At 39.4% G+C, this 23,653-nt stretch overlaps 1 protein-coding gene across 7 annotated transcripts in view; it reads right to left on the bottom strand.

Moving 5' to 3' along the window:
* The window catches only part of LOC131438683 (muscle calcium channel subunit alpha-1), a 1,458,253-nt gene that overhangs the window by 1,113,225 nt on the left and 321,375 nt on the right, over positions 1-23,653 (bottom strand). For all 7 annotated transcript variants that reach the window (XR_009230968.1, XM_058608861.1, XM_058608862.1 and 4 more), the window contains exons 5-7: positions 2,561-2,713; positions 2,308-2,501; positions 1,744-2,257 (exon numbers count right to left, since the gene is read on the bottom strand). Coding sequence is in view for 6 of the 7 variants with exons in the window: in XM_058608861.1 (XP_058464844.1) it covers positions 1,744-2,257; positions 2,308-2,501; positions 2,561-2,713 (861 nt within the window). In the remaining variant the exon portion in view is untranslated. The remainder of the gene's footprint in view (positions 1-1,743; positions 2,258-2,307; positions 2,502-2,560; positions 2,714-23,653) is intronic.

Below are 23,653 nucleotides of genomic sequence, written 5' to 3'. Positions count from 1 at the left end.
TCCAAATCAATTGGGGTTTCAATTGTTGGTTGGTACCCGTAAAATCTAGTCGCCAAGCCCTCTTCATATAGGTCCCAGTTTGTAGATTCACCAACTCATGCGCAATTCTATCTGATCAGAGAGTGACGTCGCAAACTTCCCCTCTTACAGATCTCGTAAAAGTTGGACGGTTCCCTGCATTGACTATGTGTAGGTTTGTACTGCTCACAAATTTCATCATATCAGAGCCTCTCGATTTTATATCTGTGCTGCCCCAATAGATATGGTGAGCATTCATGTCACTGCCGATTATAAGCGGTAAATCACTTTTTCAGCAGTATGATACAACTTTTTTGAAGTCATCGCTTGGCGAAGGTTGGTTATGCGGTAAATACGCCGAACAATAGATATATTTCCTGTCTATGCCATCAATAGTCATACTAACTGTGACAGCGCAAATATCCCGAGTTGTGAGCTCTGATAAGAGAGAAACATCGAGACCACTATTTGCAAGTATGCATGCTCGAGGCATTTCACATGGATCAGTCATACCGTTCGTTTTGAAGGCAACAAAGACTGAGTTTAACAATTTTCCAACGTAGAAGTTTCCCTTTTGGAAATATGCTTCTTGAACCAAAGCTATAGAAGCTTTATCTTTATGCTGGAGATTGATTGATTTGTGGTACTCTAACCATTATCAATTAAAGTAATGAACACTCCATCTCCAGCACTTATCGTACAATAACAAGAAGAAACCAAATATATTGGCTTATAATCGCCTATAGCGAACCATGTAAGGATTTTTTTTAAATGTTTGAATCATTGGAATCCCACGAGTTGCGAAGAATGGAATCGTTCACTGTGTCAGAGGTTCGCTAAACACAGTTAGGGAAAACCCCAAGATATTCCGTCCACGACCGCATTATTTAACCTCCTGCAGCCATTCAGTCATCGGTACGGAAATATATCTTGACTTAGGTGTTCTTATTTGTGTGGCCTTTCACGACATGGAACAGGAAACCAATGGATCAATTCTTGGTAGAAAATAATTCCGCCGGATGCCACACGGCTTATTTGTTTGGTGGACTTATACCAACGGTACAGGTGGACCGTAGCGTTATTCTTAGTCAGTTGGGAAACCGCTACCGACACTATACGGCTATCTAGGCTGCTCAGAGATGGAAGTTGGCATTGATGGTCACCTTCCATGGATGGCCGAGCAGCCGACTAAATCGTTGTCTACTTTTTAGTATACGTACAACGAAACCAATTTGTGTTTGGTACAACTGATTCTTAAGAATCGCATGGAAATCAAATTACACTATTGTTTTCAAAAGTTTCCCAAAAAAAATCTTTTATTGCGAAAATTTTGATAGCATCCGGTATTAAATCACGAAATAGATCTATTTCACTTCAAAAATATTCAATCCACTCATCTTTCGGATTGATGCTCTTCAATTCATGATACTCTAAAATAAGTCAGAAAAAAACTTTTGTGTTGATATTCACGTAATTAAAAGTTATTTTGAACGCAGCAAAAAGTACAAGTGACTGTTTGCTTCGCAACTCGGCACAAAAAGAACGTGCTGCTTTTACACACATATGACATTTGTCGGATTGACGCTATCTGCTTTCTGTCAAAAGTTACGGTTATGTACCGGCAACCGAACATCTTCCCCTAGTTAATATGAGAGTCTAATTCATTTTTCATTACTGGTACATATAGATGATCATGTTAACAAAAGTAATATGCACCCTTCTTACCTTGAAAATCATCTAACCAACGTGGTTGTTGGTAATGTTCCGTTGCTAACACACCGGTGTTAAGAAATACTAAAACAATTATGAGCCAATAAAACGCTTGTGATTTTACTGCTTTCCTGCAAGCTCTGCGAAGTCTTCGATTGACACGATCTATGTTCTTCTTTTTTGTTACTAACCACGATTCTTGTTGAATTTCTACTTCTTCACCCAAGTGTTCAGTAGAATCGATTTCCATGGCTGTTATAGTTTTCCCATCCTGTAAAGCGTCTTCTTCGTTTTCCGGGTCTATGTCTTCTGCTTGTGTAATCCAATCTAAATATCCTCGTAAGTCTTCTTCTATTTGTTGCTTCTCACGCAATTTTTGAAAATCGCCACGATTTTTTGCTTTTGTTCTTTCTTTAGAAAACTCACCACTCAAAACACCAAGAATTAGATTCATAACGAAGAAAGCACCTAATATCACCATAGATATGAAGTAAACCCATTGCCAAGCACTACCCATAGAATCTTGTATCTGAAAAAAAGGTTTTAAAAGCTCGCTGATTAAACGAAACCAATACTTACATAATACAACATATCGGTCCATCCCTCCAATGTGACACATTGAAACACAGTAAGCATTGATAGACCAAAATTATCGAAATTGGTAATTCCGAAGTTCGGACCATCCCAGTATAAACGGCATACCATATCAGATGAGATAGTTTCGCATCGAAATCCATCCTCTCCACAAGGATGAGGGTCATCCATAATTTCACCTATTCACAAATAATTCGTGTTAAATAAATGTAATTCTTACCAAATCTATAACTTATACCTGTAATATTATGGAAGCAAGATTTGTGTAGTTTCCCTGAGAATAGCTCAAGTCCTATGATTGCATATATAATAATCACGAACAAAACAAGAAGAGCAATATGTAATAAAGGCACCATGGCTCGCAGAATTGAATTGAGAACAACTTGTAAACCTGTAATAACAATAAAAATTATGTATTGCTCTATTGTAGTATTATGTATGAAACTATAATCAATACATTAGAACCACAATTCAATTTTTTCTCCATGAATCAATTCAATGTCATTTTCATTTTTTTAGAGCTGTCAGCTTGGATGAATCTTTTGCTCGGCAGAAATTTTATTTCGGGGTGAAAGAGCCTTCTTTTAAAAAGAGTTGCTTATATAAATTCCAGCAATATAAAACCATACAATAATTGATATTTAATATAGTTTGCAGTACTTCTTGAAAATTCACAATTTGTTTCGATCCTATGTAAAAAACCTGTTTTAATAGACCTAACAGTTCGGCTGAAAAGTTCGTATCGTTTATAGAAACACACATTTTTATGCCAAAATTCGTTTTTATTATTCAACATAATTGCCATTAGAGGCGATACAGCGATTATAGCGATCTTCCAACTTTTCGATACCATTTTTGTAGTACGATTTGTCCTTTGCCTCAAAATAGGCCTAAGTTTCAGCAATTACCTCTTCATTGCTTCTAAGTTTTTTACCAGCGAGCATTCTCTTGAGGTCTGAGAACAGGAAAAAGTCACTGGGGCCAAATCTGGAGAATACGGTGGATGAGGGAGCAATTCGAAGCCCAATTCGTTCAATTTCAGCATGGTTTTCATCGACTTGTGACACGGTGCATTGTCTTGATGAAACAAAACTTTTTTCTTCTTCAAATGAGGCCGTTTTTTTGAAATTTCGTCCTTTAAACGCTCTAGTAACGCTATATAATAGTCACTGTTGATGGTTTTTCCCTTTTCAAGGTAGTCGATGAAAATTACACCATGCGAATCCCAAAATACAGACGCCAGAGGCTTACCGGCCGATTGTTGAGTCTTTCCACGCTTTGGGTTCGGTTCATCGCGTGCAGTCCACTCAGCTGACTGTCGATTGGACTCCGAAGTGAAGTGATGGAGCCATGTTTCGTCCATTGTTATATATCGACGAAAAAAAGGCGGGTGGGTAATGTCAGAGACATAACTGGATGTCGTGAATACGAAAACAACTGACATGTTCCTTAACGTCTCCGAATATCAATTAGTTGATCAATTGTATGAAATTGTATGTAGAATTTGAAACGATGCACCTAAACTAAAGTTCAGATTAGTTAAATTTATCATTCTGATACACAAATATTACGAAATAACCAGTATAGTAAATTCTTCATAATAAAATAATGGTGGCTCTGAAAAGAACCTTTTATGATAGCGTTTGTGATGGAGAGTGATGAGTTGAATTCGAATTCCGATGGATGCCGCTGACTTCCGTCATCTAATACCAGGCTGAACTGTTGTACGTGGGTGCGATACTGATATGGTTGGTGTAGGTGTAGCGTTAATCTTTCAATAAAGAAAACAATAATTCGCTGGGTTGATCAATGATACAATAGGCCTAAATTATTGAACGAAACTATCAATATGCAATAGAAATTCGTTTCTAGCATTCAGGAGGGTCAAATTGCGTTATTCTCTACGACATTGAACTCTGGAACATTTTTCGCAATAACAAAGAAGGCTTCACTTGACCTCGATTACTGTGAATTTCACACAGCGAAAAGTGCACAAATCTAAGCAAACTGTTCTTGATTTGCACTAAACTGAGGATAATTACCTTCGATTTGCGAACAACAAATCCTAATAGTTCTTTAGAAAACTTTTAGAGCCATTAGAACGGCTGATATTGTGTAATGCTCTCCACCGTTGTTTTTTTTTCCCAATGCTAATGACTGGCAGCTGTGACGTAATCGCTCTTGTCGAAAGCGAAACTAGCTGTGCAGACGACACAAAACACATCTGCGATAGAATCCAAACTGATTCAATTTCTGCATTTTTTTTGCATAAATATCTGTTTATTAATCTTATTTTTGTGTATTACATCAACATTTTACAGTACAAGTGTTTTGACCCTTTGGCCTTTCATCTTTGTTGTTCATACGATTCGTTATTAATATTAGGTGTTTTAGTTACTCTTGTTTTACATACTAATGTTTAATCATAATATTTATTTTAATTATTTATAAAATATCTACCTACTTATAACTATCCCTAACCTAATACGTACAAATTTTGAATTATTTGTATTTCAGAGATTGAGCACCTCTCTTCAAATTTCGTGCAGTATTGTTCCAATTTTTGTTCTAGTATATCCAGGGAGGCCATCTCATGTACTTCACTAGTCCTTGTCCAAGGGGGTAGATTTAGAATCATCTTTAAGATCTTACATTGAATGCGCTGAAGCCTAAGTTTGTGTGTTCGTGCACAACCCCACCAAATAGGGACTGCGTATTCAATTGCGGGGTAGATGATTTGTTTATAGACAGCCATCTGATTCTTCAGGCAAAGTTTAGATGTTCTACAAATCAGCGGATACAGAGACCCAATGAGTATGCTGCATTTTTGAACGATTTTGTCAACATGTGACCTGAATATCAGATGTCTGTCAAAGGTGAGTCCTAGATAAATAATTTCATCGGACCATTGAATGACCTCATCACCGAATCGTATTCTGCATTCGTCTGATGGAACAAGTTTTGGAGATCTTGAATGTGGAAACAAGATGACCTGAGTTTTTGCTGCATTGATCACAATTTTCCAGCTTGTAAAATATTCAGTTACAGCGTCCAGATCTGTCTGTAGTTTATTCTTTAGAGCATTAATGACACGACCTTTGTAAAGAATGGCAGTATCATCAGCAAATTGTGACAGAACACCACCACCCGGAAGAGGTGGGATGTCTGATGTAAAAATGTTGTATAGAATGGGACCTAGGATACTTCCTTGGGGTACACCAGCAGAAATAGTAAATCTTTCTGAAAGTGCATTATTCAGAGAAACCTGGAATGCTCTATCTGCAAGATAATTTTTGATAATTTTAATAAGATACATGGGAAAATTATACCGATGCAGTTTAAACACCATGCCATCGTGCCACACATTATCGAATGCCTTTTCAATATCCAATATTGCCATGGCAGTCGTTTTGGACACTGATTTGTTTTGCTGAATGACGTTATTAACCCTTGTGAGTTGGTGGATGGTGGATCTTCCTTTCCGGAACCCAAACTGTTCTTCCAGAAATATATCCTGTTCATCTGCGAAAGCAAGAATTCGCCTTTGTATCGACTTTTCAAACAGCATGGATAGGGCAGAGAGTAAGCTGATGGGCCGATAGCTCTTGGAAAGGGAAGGATCTTTCCCCGGTTTTAAAACTGGGATAACTTTAGCTAACTTCCACTTTGAAGGGAAGTAACCAAGCTCCCAGCACCTGTTAAAAATTTTTAGCTAAGAAGACAAATGAGCGAATACTCAAATGTTTCAGCTCAATGTTGAATGTGTTGTCACATGTTTTCACAATGGCCATCAGCTCTTTCGCAGTGACTCTACTTTCCTCAGGAACCAAGCTGTCTGATTGGTCAACCTCAGCTACGCTATCAGCAACGGCTCTTCCATGTGGACTAACAATGTTGAGTCCTAAATTGTGAGAACACACAAACTGCTGGCCTAGCGCATTTGCCTTCTCTGCTGGAGTGATTAAAGGTATTCCTTCAGCTGCGTCCTGGGGTTACATCAGAGGAGGAATAGGCTTCGGTTTTTGCTTAAGCACCTTCGTTAAGGACCAGAAGGGCTTTGAATGTGGAAGAATTTCTCGAAGCTTTAGCTGGAAGTTCCTGTTGCGAAGCTCAGATATTCTTTCCTGGATTATCCTAGTTAAGTTGTTATAAGAAGTCTTCCTATCTAGGATGCCAGCTCGTTGATACTGTCTCCGGTTGATATTTCGAAGTCGGATGAGTTTCTTGGTGACACTGTCAATTTGAAGAGAGGAACTCGGCATATGTTGTACTAGAACCGTCCTATCACGAGCGACTGTGATTGAATGCTGGAAGGAAGATAGGACTGCATCGATTTCCATCGGGGAATCAAGTGGCAAATCGATATTAATAAGTTGGTCGGCGATTTGTTGAAATTGGACCCAAACGGTGCGATAATAGTTCCTCCGTGGTTGAAAAGGCACTGTTTCTGGTGAAGATCCCAACGTCAATATTACTGGAAAGTGGTCAGAAGAGAGCTCGTTGAAGACAACCGGAGAGCTGTCTATGGCGATGTTGCTGATGAATATATCCAAAATGGAATGAACTCCAGATCTGGAAAGTCGCGTTGGTTGATCCGGAGCGAGGATGTTGTATTGTCCAGCTTCGTAATCTTCGGCAAGTACGAATCCGTTTCGATTCTGTCTTCTGTTTCCCCACAGCTCATGTCGTGCGTTCAGGTCCCCAGCAATTAAGAATTTGTTCTGTCGTCGAGTGAGCATAGCCAGATCTCGCTCCAATAATGCACACGTACCATCTCGAAGATTGGTTTGTTTGGGGCAGTACGCTGCAATGATGATGATGAGTCCCATCGTCGTTGTAATCTCAATTCCGATGGCTTCTATTAGTTACAATTTAAAGGCTGACATAAGCCTATGCTGAATGGATCGTTTAATGGCAATGGCAATTCCCCCTCCTCTGGTAGTTGTCCTGTCGAGCCTGTGAATCCTGTAATTGGAAATAAAAATAGAAATTTCAGGTTTAAGATGAGTTTCAGTTAAAATAGCAATATCGGCATTCTTCTCTTGAAGAAAGTCGGACAATTCAGCAGTTTTGCTGCTGAGTGAGCAAGTATTCCAATTTACTATAACCAACTCATTATATTGCATATTCGATGATGAATTTGCCTAAGGCGTTGATTTGATCTAACTGCGTTCTGCAGTTTCGTAGTTTTGTTGTCATTGTTTCAAAAATGACGATCAGTTGTTCAGCAGAGAATAAATCACCAGAGTCATCCTTTGCTTGTGGTTGATTATTGCCCCATCCAGGAGGGATTCTTGAGGAAGATTCTTTTTGAGATCCAGCGGCTGAAGTCTTTGGATTGCTGCGAGGAAGTGGAGGCAAATTCGGAATATCCCTCTTCGGTGGGAGCCGTGGGAAAATAATTTCATCCTTCTGTGGAACATTCTTGCGCGTTGATTGTTTACGGGACGCCTGTTGTCGAATTTTTGTGAACTCAGCACGTTTGGGACACGATTTGCTAGTAGATGGATGGTCGCCATCACAGTTCACACATTTTACAGCGATGTCATCTAGTAGGCAATCGTTGGTATTGTGTGATTCGGCACATTTCCCGCACCGACTTTTCATGTGGCAATTCCTCGTTTCATGGCCGTAGTTGAAACAGTTCGTGCACTGTGTGACATCCCGATGTACCGGTTTATACTTTTGCCATTCGATGATTATGTGAAATAACGATTTAATCGGAGAAATAGGTATAATTTTGATCGGAGAAATAGGTATAAAGCGAGAGGACTAGTGTTTGATGGACAGAGAAGATGTTTAGATATAAGGTATCGGTCGGGTGACGGCCAGGATGTAGACCATGTTCGATGTACGTTGCTACTATGTCTGTGAGTTTTAGTGTGGCTAAAGCAAGGTCAGAGTGGCTAAATGGTAGCGCGTATGCACGGAATGCATAAGAACGCAGGTTCGAGTCCTGTCTCTGAGCGTATCTTTTTCCAAAAAATTCATCTTTTCTGTTAGTTTTTCTTTCACTTGGCTTCTCCAATATATATTTCCGCTCAGTCATTGCAAAAACTGATTTAATCGTTTTCAGTTGACTTATGGTGATGGAGCCCTTCTCCAGATGAATCAGGTACAGTTGATCTCTAAACTTTTTGTCCGTATTATGTCGTTTCATTTTGAACACCATCATAGGCTTTAGTCCAGCCTCCGACAGTGCATGCTTTAGTTCGGCTTCCATCATATCGGGTAGTCCTCGATGTACAACCTTCATAGGTTTGTTGGCGGCAATATCGTGTGTGAAGTATTCCGCTTTTGTCTGCTTCAGATAACATTCCACTCCTTTGTAGTGGTTCAAAGCCGGAACAGTTATTTTGTAGCCTTCAGTACATAAACGGATTGTTGCCTGTAGTCCATTGTTGATCAGTGTGTTGAAATCCGAGCGTAGAGTTGGTGGGAAGCCCTTCAGGTAGAAAGGCGGCATTTTATTCCTTTTTCTGCAGTTCCTCTTCAACATCAACTGGCAGATCAGCATATTGGTTTTTACTCAGCAAACGATCGTTTACCTGTAAATCACTTGGCTTCAGACGCTTAGCATCCTTTGGATCCTTCTCGGATCTATGGCGCGTTTTACCCATAGCTTGGGTAGGTAGAAACTGCGAATAAAAAATAAAACAAAATCGAAATTAGTCGTAGTAGGTTATTCGTCTATCCACATCGAGTGTTAGATAACCAATCGATTCAATTTTTGTTAAGAGATTTCCTTTTATGTGATTTCGTTTATAGCTTTTTCACTAATGGGCGGTCCTAACGGCTATAAAAATAGCAGCATACAGAATTTTAATGTCGATTATTTCATATCGGATTTGCATAATTTATAGAAAGAAACTATCAATATGCTATAGGGATTCGTTTCCAGCATTCAGAAGGGTCAAATTGTGTAATTCTCTACGACTTTAAACTCTGGAACATTTTTTGCAAAAACAAAGAAGGCTTCACTTGATCTCGATTACTGTGAATTCCACACAGCGAAAAGTGCACAAATCTAAGCAAACTGTTCTTGATTTGCACTAAACTGAGGATAATTACCTTCGATTTGCGAAACACAAATTGTAATAGTTCTTTAGAAAACTTTTAGAGCCATTAGAACGGCTGATATTGTGTAATGCTCTCCACCGTAAGCGAAACTAGCTGTGCAGACGACACAAAACACATCTGCTGGATTTCCATAATTTTTTGAAAGAAACTATCAATATGCTGTAGGGATTCGTTTCCAGCATTCAGAAGGGTCAAATTGCGTAATTCTCTACGACATTAAACTCTGGAACATATTTCGCAAAAAAAAGGCTTCACTTGATCTCGATTACTGTGAATTTCACACAGCGAAAAGTGCACAAATCTAAGCAAACTGTCCTTGATTTGCACTAAACTGAGGATAATTACCTTCGATTTGCGAACAACTAATTCTAATAGTTCTTTAGAAAACTTTTAGAGCCATTAGAACGGCTGATATTGTGTAAAGCTCTCCACCGTTGTTTTTTTCCCCAATGTTAATAACTGGCAGCTGTGACGTAATCGCTCTTGTCGAAAGCGAAACTAGCTGTGCAGACGACACAAAACACATCTGCTCCCAGTGGCGATAGATTCCAAACTGATTCAATTTTTGTTAAGAGATTTCCTTTTATGTGATTTCGTTTGTAGCTTTTTCACTAATGGGCGGTCCTAACGGCTATAAACATAGCCGCACACAGAGTTTTAATGTCGATTATTTCATTTCGGATTTGCATAATTTATTGAAAGAAACTATCAATATGCTGTTGGGATTCGCTTCTAGCATTCAGAAGGACCAAATTGAGGAACTCACTACGATATTCACCACTTTTCGTAACATTTTTCTCGAACAATTTGTTGTACAGCAGCAGATATTTTGTTCTCGTCCTGAGAACGCGTTCTGATTGGCTGGTGTTGACATGGATCAAATGAGACAGGTTTTTCAATAGTGTACTATTGAAATACTTCAATGCTTTTGCTATACACGTTTAAATTGAAAAATTTCGATTCTTTTGTAGTTAGATTATATAAATCCTTCCACAGATCACAGAGCTATGAGCTTTCAAAATACGAGAAAGGCAAACGCGTCTCTTTTGGAATGATATCATTCCGATCAGAATGCGCCAGTAGTCTGGTGTATATAAGTTTTTCGAACAGCTTACTTATTGAAGAAAGTAAACTGATCGGACGGTAGCTTGATGGACTCGTGGGGGCCTTGCCATGTTTATGAATCGGAACCACTTTGGATATTTTCCAGAGCGTAGGAAAGTAGCCAAGTTGCAAACAACGATTGAAAACATTTACCAGCTGTGAGTGCACTTTTGGTCCCATATTTTTCAGAACTATATTGAAGATACCATCAAAACCCGGTGCCTTCATATTCTTTGTGGTTTTGATAGCATGAACAAGCTCATCAACCGTTATTTTTTGATCCTCTGGTAGGACACAGATCTCGTTGCTTAACTGATACACGCTATCAAACACAGAAGCTTCCATCGGACTAACAATATCTTGCCCTAATTTATGTGATGCCATTAAATGATTTGAAATGGAATTTGCTTTTTCGTATGCGGTTATTAGAACTTGGTTATCAATTTTAAGAGGTGGAATTGGTTTGGGTTTTGTTTTTAGTATTTTTGTTAATCGCCAGAAGGGCCTAGAGTGGTTCGGTAAATTTTTCAAATCTTTGGAGAACTGTCTATTTTTTAATTTTTCTACACGAGTGGCTATGATTTTGTTTAATTTTTTGAAAAGAACTTTTCTAGCCATGTTTCCTGTACGCTGGAACTGTCGCCTGATACAGTTTCGGAGGGAAATAATGCGCTTGGTTTCGTCATCTATATTGGTGAACTTACTTGTGATCGGAGTTGATGGTATAAATCGTCGTTCTGCTTCGCTGATGCTGTCAGTAAGAGCCTGTAGCACGTTAACAATTTCTTCCGTCGTCGTGAGAGGATGTTGTTCTATCACCAGGTTCTCGACGTACTGCTTCCGCTGAATCCAATCAGCTCGATGATAGTTTCGTCGACAATGTTGTTCTCGTTGACTACTTGTGTGGTTGAGTTCGAACACCACCGGCAAATGATCAGATGATAATTCCGTCGTTGTACGAGGTGTGGTATAGCAGTCCGCGATGTTGGTTAAAGTGATGTCGAGGGTTGACCCGACACCAGCTGACGAGAAAAATGTGAGCGATTCTGGGTGGAAAAGCACATAGTGTCCTGTCTGAAGGTCGTCTGCTAGTATTGATCCGTTTTTGTTGCACTTGGAATTTCCCCACAACGAATGACGAGCGTTTAGATCACCTACTAGTACAAATTTGCCAGTCCAACGAGTAGGCTTGTGGATGTCGTTTTTGAACTTAGTAACACTGGCATCCGATTCTTTGCATTGAACTGGACAGTACACTGCGATTAAGATGATGGGACCATCAGGTGAGGAGAGCTCAATTCCAACGGCTTCGATTAATGAAAGGCGAAAGTCAGGCAACAACTTATATGCCAACCCTCTCTTGATAGCAATGGCAACGTCACCACCCTTTCGATTGCTGATTCGATCTAGTCTAATGACGGAATGATGCGGCAGTCCGAAGTTCACGTTTGGCTCCAGATGTGTTTCTGAGAGAAATGCAATATCTATTGAGTTGGTCAGCAGGAAATCGATGAGTTCCAGCTTTTTCTTCACCACGGAGTTGGTGTTCCAATTAAGGATGTTGAGCGTGAACATTAAATTTCATAAAAAATTGCATCATTTGCATTAACATTTTTTGCATCTCAGTTACCAGAGATGTCAGTTGATTGATAACTTGCGGCAGACCATCAGTTGGTGGTCCACTTGTAGTACATCCTGGATGATGTTGCCCATTGCCGGGTCTGCTTCCCCAGAAGCCAGGTGGAGAAGTGTTTGAAGTGGTATCTTGTTGCCCAGGAAGATGTGGGAATCCAATTAAAGAGTTTAGGTCCAATTGTGGTTGTTTCTTTTTCTGCTGTTGCCTTGGCTGGTTAACTTTTTTGCGAAATTCAATGAATTGGGCTCGTTTGGGACAAGACCGACTCGTTGACGGGTGATCTCCTCCACAATTTACACAGGATAATGATGTATCCGATTCGTCAATGCAACTATTCGATGTATGATTCTCTCCACATTTAGCACAGCGACTCTCCATGTGGCAGTTTTTTGCACCATGCCCGTAGAGAAGACAGTTAGCACACTGTGTTACCTCTCTGTGGGCTGGTTTGTAACGATCCCATTCAATAACGATATTGAACAAGTATCGGATATTTTTCAAGTCCTTCATTGAGGTGGAACCTCTTTCTAGATGCACTAGATACAACTGGTCCCGATATTTCGTTTTCGTATCGTGCCGCTTCATTTTGTAAACGGCAATGGGTTTAAGATTAGCTGCTGTCAGCGCCTTCTTCAGCTCCTCCTCGAGCATTTCTGGAAGTCCACGAATTACCACTTTAAATGGCTTGCTTGATGCGATGTCATGCGTAAAGTATTCAGCATGAACTTGTTGAAGGTAATTTTCAACTGCCCTGTAATAATTCAGCGCAGGAACTGAAATTTTGTATCCATCGGTGCAAAGACGAATAGTTGCTTTTAGGCCAAGATTAATAAGCGTGTTTAAGTCTGTCCTTAACGTTGGCGGAAAGCCCCTTACGTAAAAGGGAGGCATTTTCTCTTTCTTTTCAATTGCTTCCTCGGTAGAGTCATCAGCGTCAACTGGTAAGCTGGCGAATTTGTTACTGCGCAGTAGCTGATCAGCTGCTGTTTTTTGTTCGTTTTTCTTCGGCTTTTTAGCAGGATCCAGATCCTCACCGGATCTGTTACGCGATTTACCCATTATGGGGAAAGAACACGACGACTGCGATAAACGCAACAAACCAAAAGTTTTCTAACAATTTTGAATACGTCTGAACTCACGAAAAGTACAGCACAGAATGACGCTATTTCTCACATCACATTTCCTTTTATACCTGCTACTGGTAAGGGTGTAGGGACCTCCCCTTCGCAGAACGGGAAACAGTGAGACGATATAAAAGAGAGAGTTAGTATAGCAGCAGCCGGTAATACTGAATTGGCTATCGAGCAGTTAACAACATCTTGTGGAATTTTCACGCAGAAACACACTCACAGGAGGAAGAGTTAAGGGCAAGGCAAAGTCTCGCTAGAACCGTGCTGGTCTGTAGTTCCCAGTTGGCAAAATCCATCGTCTGTTCCGAAAGGGAAACTACGCAGAGCGTGTCGGTGCCGATGCATCGGTCTATCTGGCGGCAGTGATGGAGTACTTGGCTGCCGAAGTGTTGGAATTGGCCGGTAATGCTGCCCGTGACAACAAGAAAACGAAAATCATCCCTCGCCATCTGCAGCTGGCCATCCGTAACGATGAGGAGTTGAAAACCCCGTCCTTTTCAGGATGATCACATCACTGTGATAAAGAAATATTTAGGATTGCTTTAAGTTGTGCCAGTTCTGATACGCCTGGAAAATAGAATGCGCAAATCAAGTGGAAACATTTGTTCATCTCTTTCATTTGTTCAACTCTGTTTCGCACGGCATATTTGTATACTAGTATAAAGATGTGTTCAAAATCATCACTTTCGCTTTCGCATTGCCGCTCGTAATTGAATGTGTTAGTGACGGTGTAAATTAATTTAGCTTCCATCTTGATGAATCTTTTGGTAGGAAATATTGAGATCTGATATGGTTCTCGTGTGTGTCTTGTTTCAGCAATGGGCCTTGCTGGACTTTTTGGCTGCCTTTTTTTTACCGATTTTCGGTGTCATTGTGCTGACGGTGTCTCGTGCATTCAGATCGGGAAACAGTGGGACGACAGGTCCTCGATGTTGCTCTTGCGTGTCTTGTTTCGGGAACAGTTGCTCAGCAAATGGCAGGAAAAATGAACCACTCAACTTTTATATGAATGCTCTTGTATAGATTCAGACATCTCGCGTTCTGATTGGCTGGTGCTTTCATGGGTTAAATCAAACAGGTTTTTCAATAGTGTACTATTGAAAAACTTCAATGTTGTTGCAATACACGTTCAAGTTAAAAATTTTCGATTCTATTGGTAGTTAGATTATATAAATCCTTCTACAGATCACTGAGCTATGAGCTTTCAAAATACGAGAAAGGCAAACGCGCCTTATGAATTATCTTCTATGATACTCGTTTATACCAAACATTTCAGAAAAGTTAAATTTTGAACTATTTGAGAATATGTCACAGAACAGAAAATTTTATTATAAAATTGTGATCATATTTCCGATGGCGTGTAGCAAGAATTATGTTGATTCATTAGATATAACATGAGATACTCACGATCAAAAACTTATCACTCTCTCAGAGGGTAAATTTTGAAAAGGCGCCCCATAGTAAAGTAAGTCGTTACCACGTTATCACGATCAAAAAGCGCCCCATACTAAAGAATTCACGACAAAAAAATACATATTGATCTGTACGTGGCAACTCTTTCGCACGGCATATTTGTATACTAGTATAAAGATGTATTCAACATCATCACTTCTACTTTCGCATTGCCGTTCGTAATTGAATGTGTTAGTGACGGTGCAAATTAATTTAACTGCTCGTTTGTGCCTTGTTTCGGCAACAGTTGCTCGAAAAATGGTAGGAAAGCGACAAAATTCAACTAGTTCTTTATGATTATTTTTAGCACTTAAAAGTGCTATTTGAATGGGCCTTGCTTGCTGGAATTCTCGGCTTACTTTCACCCGGTTTTCGCTGTCATCGTGCTGACAGCGTCCCAAACGTTCAGAGTAGCTGCTTTAACTTAAAAGACGCTATTTCTCACATCACCTTTGTTAGAATTCCTTTCCTGTACGCAGAACGGGAAACAGTGAGACGACAGGTCCACGATGTTGCTCTCGTGTGTTTTGTTTCGGGAACAGATGCTCAGCAAATGGTAGGAAAAATGAACCACTCAACTTTTATATGGATGCTCTTGTATAGATGCAGACATCTCGCGTTCTGATTGGCTGGTGCTGTCATGGGTTAAATCAAACAGGTTTTTCAATAGTTTACTATTGAAAAACTTCAATGTTGTTGCAATACACGTTCAAGTTGAAAATTTTCGATTCTATTGGTAGTTAGATTATATAAATCCTTCCACAGATCACTGAGCTATGAGCTTTCAAAATACGAGAAAGGCAAACGCGCCTTATGAATTATCTTCTTTGATACTCGTTTATACCAAACATTTCAGAAAAGTTAAATTTTGAACTATTTGAGAATATGTCACAGAACAGAAAATTTTATCATAAAATTGTGATCATGTGCATGTTGCATGAATTATGTTGATTCATTAGATACAACAGGAGATATTCACGATCAAAAACTTATCACTCTCTCAGAGGGTAAATTTTGAAAAGGCGCCCCATAGTAAAGTAAGTCGTATTCACGACAACATCGGTTTTATTTCGATATAACAGCTCCAACCACTGCTCAGAATCATCAATTCGTTGTTGTTTTTGATCGATTGTGAGCTCACGCGGCACATATTTTGCACAAAGCTTTCTCATATCCAAATATTCGTGAATAATATGTCCAACACGGGACGGGTATAGCGTGATGGGTAATTCGATGCCTTTCACGCCGCCCGCCTGGGTTCGATTCCCAACCCCGCGCATAGGGTCAGAAAGATTTTCTGGCCCGAAGAGGCGAATGACATTAATGTTAAAGCCTCTATAATTGAAACAAAAAAAAAATGTCCAACACGTTCCTTTAGGGTGTCATTGAAAATCATTTTGTGGATTTTTTTCACGTTTTCATCAGTAACAGCCTCTTTTGGACGTCCACTGCGTTCATCGTCTTCGGTGCTCATATGACCAGTACGAAATTTTGCAAACCACTTACGAATTGTTGCTTCGCCCGGTGCAGAGTCTGGATAACACTCATCAAGCCATTTTTTAGTATCGGCGGCACTTTTTTTCATCAAAAAGTAGTGTTTCATCAACACACGAAAATCATTTTTTTCCATTTTTTTTCACAATAACAAAAGTAGCTTCACTCAAAATGCAATATCTCACAAACTAATAATCAGACAGCTGTCAAATTTATACACGTATCTTTTGAAGGTTGGTTGGTTCTCATGTATAAATGTGCGGTATTCTTCACAATAATATTTTTTGATTCTTAAAAAAAAACAAAAAGGTTTGTCCATAAACTAGTATAACTTACAGAGCGAAACAGTACTCAGGTCGGTTATGCCATCTGCGGAGACGAAAAGAGGTACTTCCGAAACCGGAATCTTTGAACCAGTATAAGTTGGTTCGAGGAAAGCGACTGGGATCCATTTTGGAGTCTTTGACTACAATCTTCGGTCGTTCATCAAAACCCCAAGAACAAGGAAAGCCAAATTAATGTTTGACCGTCTACTGATTGGAAAAGTTTTGAGGCAAATTTATAAACTTTTTATTTCCAGTGCTTCCGGAATCAGAAGCCGAGAACCAGCATAACATCGGGTTGATTGACTGTCTATTGACAGTGGCTATCGATTTGAATAGATTCGAGACAAATGAAGAATTTTTTTTACGTGTATTGTTTCGCCGCTTCGAGTGACGGTATCCAATCTTAAAAACACTTCACCATAGAATTCCGGAACAGTAAGTCGGATTATGAATGAAATTTGAATGTTTTATATGGGCGATGAGACCTTTCATTTGTATCTAAGTTTGTTGAAATTGGTCACGCCATCTCTGATAAAGTGAGGAAGCAAGCTAAAATAAGAATTTTTACACTAATCACCCTGTAACTCCGGAACCGGAAGTTGGATCAAAATAAAATTCAGCAACTTTGCTTATGACAATTATACCTTTAATTTGAAACTAAGTTTGTGAGAATCGATTCAGCCGTCTCTAAGAAAAGTAGGTGCACTTATTTTCATTTTGTCGTGAATACGACTTACTTCACTATGGGGTGCCTTTTCAAAATTAGCCATACGGAAGAATGGGCAGAACTTAATCGTGATTATCTCGACTTGTATTAATAATAGCAACATAATTCTTTCACCATTCCATCAAAAATATGATCAGTAGTTTAGGATAATATTTTGAACAGTGTGAGATAACCACAAACAACTCAAAAATCAAGTTTTCTCCAAATTTTAAAATAATGCGGAAAACTCTTTACTTTCGCTTGGCTTTTCGCGCAAGGACGACGATTTTGAGGTAGTCAGGCACATATCTTCAACTGAATGCGTATAAAAGGGAAACCGTGGTGAAAATCGATCATTTCTTTTCGTGCATTCGATGGTAGCAGAAGTCGTGGGAGTTAAACCTTCAACCAGCAGCGACGGAAAGTGCACCTTCTGCGTGGTTAAAACCTCAAACGCTCAGGTCGCAACGCTCATTCGCTTGCTGGCCATCAAGGCGAGAAGACTGCCATCGCGGGAGTTAAACCAGCAGCGACGGAGAGTGCACCTTGTGCGTGGTTAAAACCGTAACCGCTCAGGTCACAACTCTCATTTGATTTCGGTAGTCGTAGCGAGGTTTAGAATTCAGAGCCTGCGTGCTGAAACTGGATTCTGGAACTGTATTCCGGAACTGATTTGAGTTTCGAAATTGCAGTTCTAGAATTGAAACTCTAAGTCTGTTATTGGTTCTAAATTTAGTTCTTGAACTCAGGTTCCAGTTCTTTATTCCAGACTTCTTCTATTCGGTTCTTTTTAGAACCATAAAAATACTCCTAAAGAATTATGCGGAAATTTACTTTACTGTACTCTATACAACCCATTCTGGTAGTCATGGCGAAAAATCGTCTTCAAGTTTTAGAGCTTATTTCTGGAATATGGGTTTAGAATTCAGAGTCTGCGTGCTGAACTAACTCAACTCGTCACTCTTCATTACGAACGCTTTCATAAAAAGTTATTTTCAGAGCCACCATTTTTTTATTATAAAGAACTATACTGCTTATTTCATAATATTTAATTGCATTTCAGAATGTATAATGTAACTAATTTGTAATTTAGCCTAGGCGCATCGTTTAAATTTCTAGTGATGAAAGAGGGGAAAGTTGCACAATTCAAACAATCGATCAACTATTAATTCGAATTCGGAAGCATAAATAAAGCGTGTCATATTCGTATTCACGACATCCAGTTATGTCTCTGACATTACACACCCGTACTTTTTTTTGCACATATCACCCTGTAATTCCGAAAGCGGAAGTAGGATTCGAATAAAATTCAGGAACTTTGTGTGAGGTTACAAGACCTTTTATTTACATCTAAGTTCATGAAAATCGGTTCAGTAACCTCCAAGAAAAGTGAGTGCCGAAAATGTTACTTACATACATACACACACATACACACATACAAACATTTTGTGTACTCGACGAACTGAGTCCAATGGTACATGACACTCGGACCTTTGGGTCTCGATTCAAAAGTCGGTTTTCACAGTAATTGCATAACCTTTCTATATGAGAAAGGCAAAAAGGGATCGAATAACCGGAAGGTCGACAAAACAAAGAAGACGCGCATTGGTTAACATGCGGAAGCCAGTTGTATTCTCAGCAACTCTTTTTACCTTTTTGCCTTTCAATCACTTGATAAATCGACTAATTATTACCGGAGGGCTAAGTGTCATATACTTTTCGACTCAGTTCATCGAGCTGAGCAATGTCTGTCTGTGTGTGTATGTATGTGTGTATATGTGACAAATAATCTCATTAGGTTTTCTCGGAGATGGCTGAACCGATTTTGACAAACTTAAATTCAAATGAGAGGTCTCACGGTCCCATACGGAATTCCTGTATGTCATCCGGATCTGACTTTCGGTTCCGAAGCTATAGGGTAAAGTGTGTTAAATATGGCACACCTTCACTTAAGTCGGCAAAACAAAAGACGTAAAAAATTTTATAAACTGGACTCTAAACTACACAGATCGATAGCCAATATCGGTAGGCAACTAAACAAACCGATTCCGACTATCCTGGTTCCCGGTCTTTGTTCCGGAAGCACCAGAAATAGTTGTCATGTATTCCAAAATGGATCTCACTCATTTTTCTCAGCGATGGTTTGACCGATTTCTCAGAGTTTGCAGTACCAATATTCCCAATCTTAGGGTCAAATGAAAGATTTTATGGTCCTGCCAAAAAATACTGCATATTTTCGAATTCAGCAAAATTTGAAGCCGTCGTTCAGAGTACGATGGCAAAATCGCATGAAGTTTGAATATTGGTAGGGTTTGTACATTATGTTAGTTGGTGGCAGTTCGAACCGACTTCGATTATATTGGTTCTCGGATTTCGGTGCTGGAAATACATATAATAGTGAACCCACTTCGTTTTCTTAAGGATGACCTACGCGAGCAAAGCACTGTTTCATTCTGTATGTTGTACTAGTTATTGTGCAAACAAACCCTTGGTTTCCTTCGAAAAGTTAACAGTTGCAGGTAGTTAAAACTGCTGGTGCTAATAGCCAAGGCAATATTCGAGGCGTTTCCAGACTGGAAAGCTAGTAACGAAGCCCATCCCGTTCATATGAAGAGGTGTAGAGACACAGATGTGCGAGCGCATAGAAGTGACGAGTCACAGAGGTGCCACGCATAAAGTGCGAAGACGAAGGGGTGCAAAGGCACAGAGGTCCTTAGGCAACCCAGTGCTGATCTACCATGTACCAGAATTTGTACGCTGCGTAGGATCGAAAGAGACGACATATATCGTGAGTGTAGCACTGCAAGGATCACATTTGATCGCCACCAAGAGCAACAGCACTGTACCTGCGGTCAGGTACGGGCATCAAGTTCAGTGGTGACCACAACGACGGCAGAACAATTGAGATAGCAGAAAACGACAGAAGACTGCCAATTGGAAACAGCAGAAGACTGCCAATTGGAAATAGTTGGATGAGCTTCACGTCGTTCTTTACGATAGAGGAACAGAGACAACAGCAACAAGGTAGATTTAATTTTTTTTAATTCTCTTATAACTGCAATTTTACTATACATAGGTTTTAATTTTGATATTATAAATTTACAAAAAAAAACAGTTAATGTAATGGATGATCTCATGGAAGATCATCCGAATTCGATTCCGGATACTAGTAAAATCTTAAATTCTCCAAGGGCTAAACATTATTCAGAGGGTACCACTGGGCCATGGATAGTCTATTTTCGAAAAAAAGAAAAGGAGTTAAATTTGATGCGAATTACAAAGGAATTGACATCACATTTTTCAAAAGTTGTAGAAATCTATTAAGTTACTAGAAATAAAATTCTACTTTATGTTGACAATTTCAAACAGGCAAACAATATTGTAACTTGTAAATTATGTGCTGTTGAATTTAGAGTTTACATTCCATCGAAGGAGGTGGAAATTGACGGTGGTGTGACTGAAGCAAGTCTGACATCCGATGATTTATTTAAAAATGGAGTTGGTCGTTTTAAAAACTCCATGCTTGAGGGAGTTAAGATACTCGAGTGCAAGCAATTATACTCAGCATCTATGGACGATGGAATTAAGTCTTATCGTCCCTCAGATTCGTTTCGAGTAACATTTGCCGGATCTGCGAAATTCGTCTTCCTGTTCGGCTTTTCGTACCGCATGTTATGAATTGAACGAACTGTAAAAATTCAGACAAACAGCTACTCTTTGTAGTAATAAATCTAAATGCATAAAATGTGAAGGGCCTCATAAGGATAATCTTGGCGATAAAGATATTGAAAAATGTGTTTATTGTGGGGAGAGTCCCCATGATGACATTTCAGTATGCGCTGCATTTAAGTTGCGTAAAGACAGAATGAAGCATTCTTTAAAAGCATGGTCTAAGCGCACATATGCAGAAATGCTTAAAACGATCATTTATGTCCTACCTTTGAAAACCGGAAACGGTTTATCAAATCTTGCGGAGCCAGAGGAATCTGACTAAATATAAAAAGCTTAATTTAAAACCAAAAACTGTGCCATTTGGTTTATCAAATTCACAAACCAATCCAGAAACTAACATAAGAAAAGACAATAATTCAGTGGGCTCCGTTTCACAGCCAAGTTTTCGGAAATTGTAAAATGGATTTTGGCAGCATTCAATATTTCTGAACCTCTAAAGACCATCATAACGGCATTCCTCCTAAAAGCTAGAACTTTTTTGAAACAGTTATCAGCTCAATGGTTAGATCTCTCACGTTTTGTATCATTTGATGGATAATTTATCATCCGCCGCAAATGATTCAATCACTGTCCTGCAGTGGAATTATCGAAGCATCATGCCAAAACATGATTCATTTAAGGATTTGTTGCATAGTCAAAAATGTGATGTATTTGCTTTGTGCGAAACATGGCTTACATCAAACATAGTCTTAAGTTTTAATGACTTTAACATTATGTCTCGATAGATACTCTCCGTATGGTGAAGTGCTTTTAGGAATTTAGAAATGTTATTCCTTTTATAGATTAAACATTCCTTCGACTTCTAGTATAGAAGTTGTTGCTTGTCAAATAAACATTAAAGGAAAGGACATTTGCATTGCTTCGGTATATATTCCTCCAAGAGCTGGATAACGACAGCTTGATGAAATGGTCGAAGCCCTCCCTGCTCCACGATTGATTCTGGGAGATTTCAATTCGCACGGAATGATGTGGGGTTCCGTTTACAATGATAGCAGATCATCTTTAATATATAATATTTTCGACAATTTTAGCATGACGGTATTAAATATGGGTAGCATGACACGGATTCCAAGACCTCCTGCACGTCCAAGTTCATTAGATTTATCTCTTCGCTCGACTTCAATTCGGCTTTATAAACCAAGTATAAGAGCATACTTCGGGCCAAGAAATGTAACTATTGGAGACATTTTGTCGAAGATTTGTCAAGAGAAACCTCAATGAGCACTCTTTGAAAAACGGCCAGACGAATGAGGAATCGTAACGTAGGAAATGAGAGTGAGGAATACTCGAATCGATGGATATTTGATTTTGCGAGGAAAGTTCGTCCAGATTCTATTCCTACGCATAGCATTATTAGAGAGTCTTCTCAAAATGATGGTTCCATTGATAGCCCCTTTTCAATGATGGAATTTTCCATAGCACTCATGTCTTGTAACAATAACGCTCCAGGGTTGGACAGAATTAAATTCAACTTGGTGAAGTATCTGCCAGACATTGCAAAAAGACGTTTGTTGGAATTGTTCAACAAGTTTCTTGAGCAAAATATTGTCCCACCTGACTGGAGGCAAGTGAAAGTTATCGCCATTCAAAAGCCGGGGAAACCAGCTTCCAATCACAACTCATATAGACCCATTGCAATGTTGTCCTGCATCAGAAAATTATTCGAAAAATATATTCTACGACGTCTCGACACTTGGGTCGAGACGAGCGGTTTGTTGTAAGATACTTAGTTTGGTTTCCGTAGAAATAAAGGGACGAATGATTGCCTTGCATTACTTTCGTCTGACATCCAAATTGCCTTCGCTCAAAACCAACAAATGGCATCTGTATTTTTAGACATTAAAGGAGCATTAATAATTATTTGCACAACCTTTTGTCAGAGAAGTGCATGTATTTTTCACATTGCGATTTATCAACAATCAGAATTAGCTACATGGGTCTCCCGCAAGGCTCATGCCTCAGTCCGCTCCTGCATAATTTCTATGTAAACGACATTGACAGCTGTCTAGTAACCCCATGTACACTAAGACAATTGGCAGATGATGGCATGGTTTCAGTTACTGGACCCAAAGCTATTGATCTGCAAAAACCATTGCAAGATACCTTAGATAACTTGTCCGATTGGGCGTTCATCTGGGTGTCGAATTCTCTGCGGAGAAAACAGAGCTGGTCGTCTTTTCAAGAAAGCATGATCCCGCGCAGCTTTAGCTCCATAAGATGGAAAGAATGATCCAACAGGTTTTGACTTTCAAATACCTCGGGGTGTGGTTTGATTCCAAATGCACGTGGGTAGGACATATTAGGTATCTGATAACAAAATGCCAACAAGGAACAATAAAATGATTATAGTGGGATGCTCATCCGGAAGATCTAATAAAATTGTATCAGACAACGATACATTCAGTGATGGAATATGGATGCGTTTGCTTTTGTTCCGCTACAAACTCTCATATTATCAAACTTGAGCGAATTCAGTATTGTTGTTTGCGAATTGCTTTAGGCTGCATGCACTCGACACATACAATGAGTCTTGAAGTTCTGGCGGGAGTTCTTCTGTTGAAGGTTCGTTTTTGGGAGCTTTCGTCGCGACTGCTAATAAGATGTGAGGTACTGAATACCCTGGTTATTAACAACTTCGAAAGGATAGTTGAGCTTCAATCTCAAACAAGAT

The sequence above is a fragment of the Malaya genurostris genome, chromosome 3 (assembly GCF_030247185.1).
Source record: "Malaya genurostris strain Urasoe2022 chromosome 3, Malgen_1.1, whole genome shotgun sequence".
NCBI lineage: Eukaryota > Metazoa > Arthropoda > Insecta > Diptera > Culicidae > Malaya > Malaya genurostris.
This window is presented reverse-complemented; position numbering and strand designations above follow the sequence as displayed.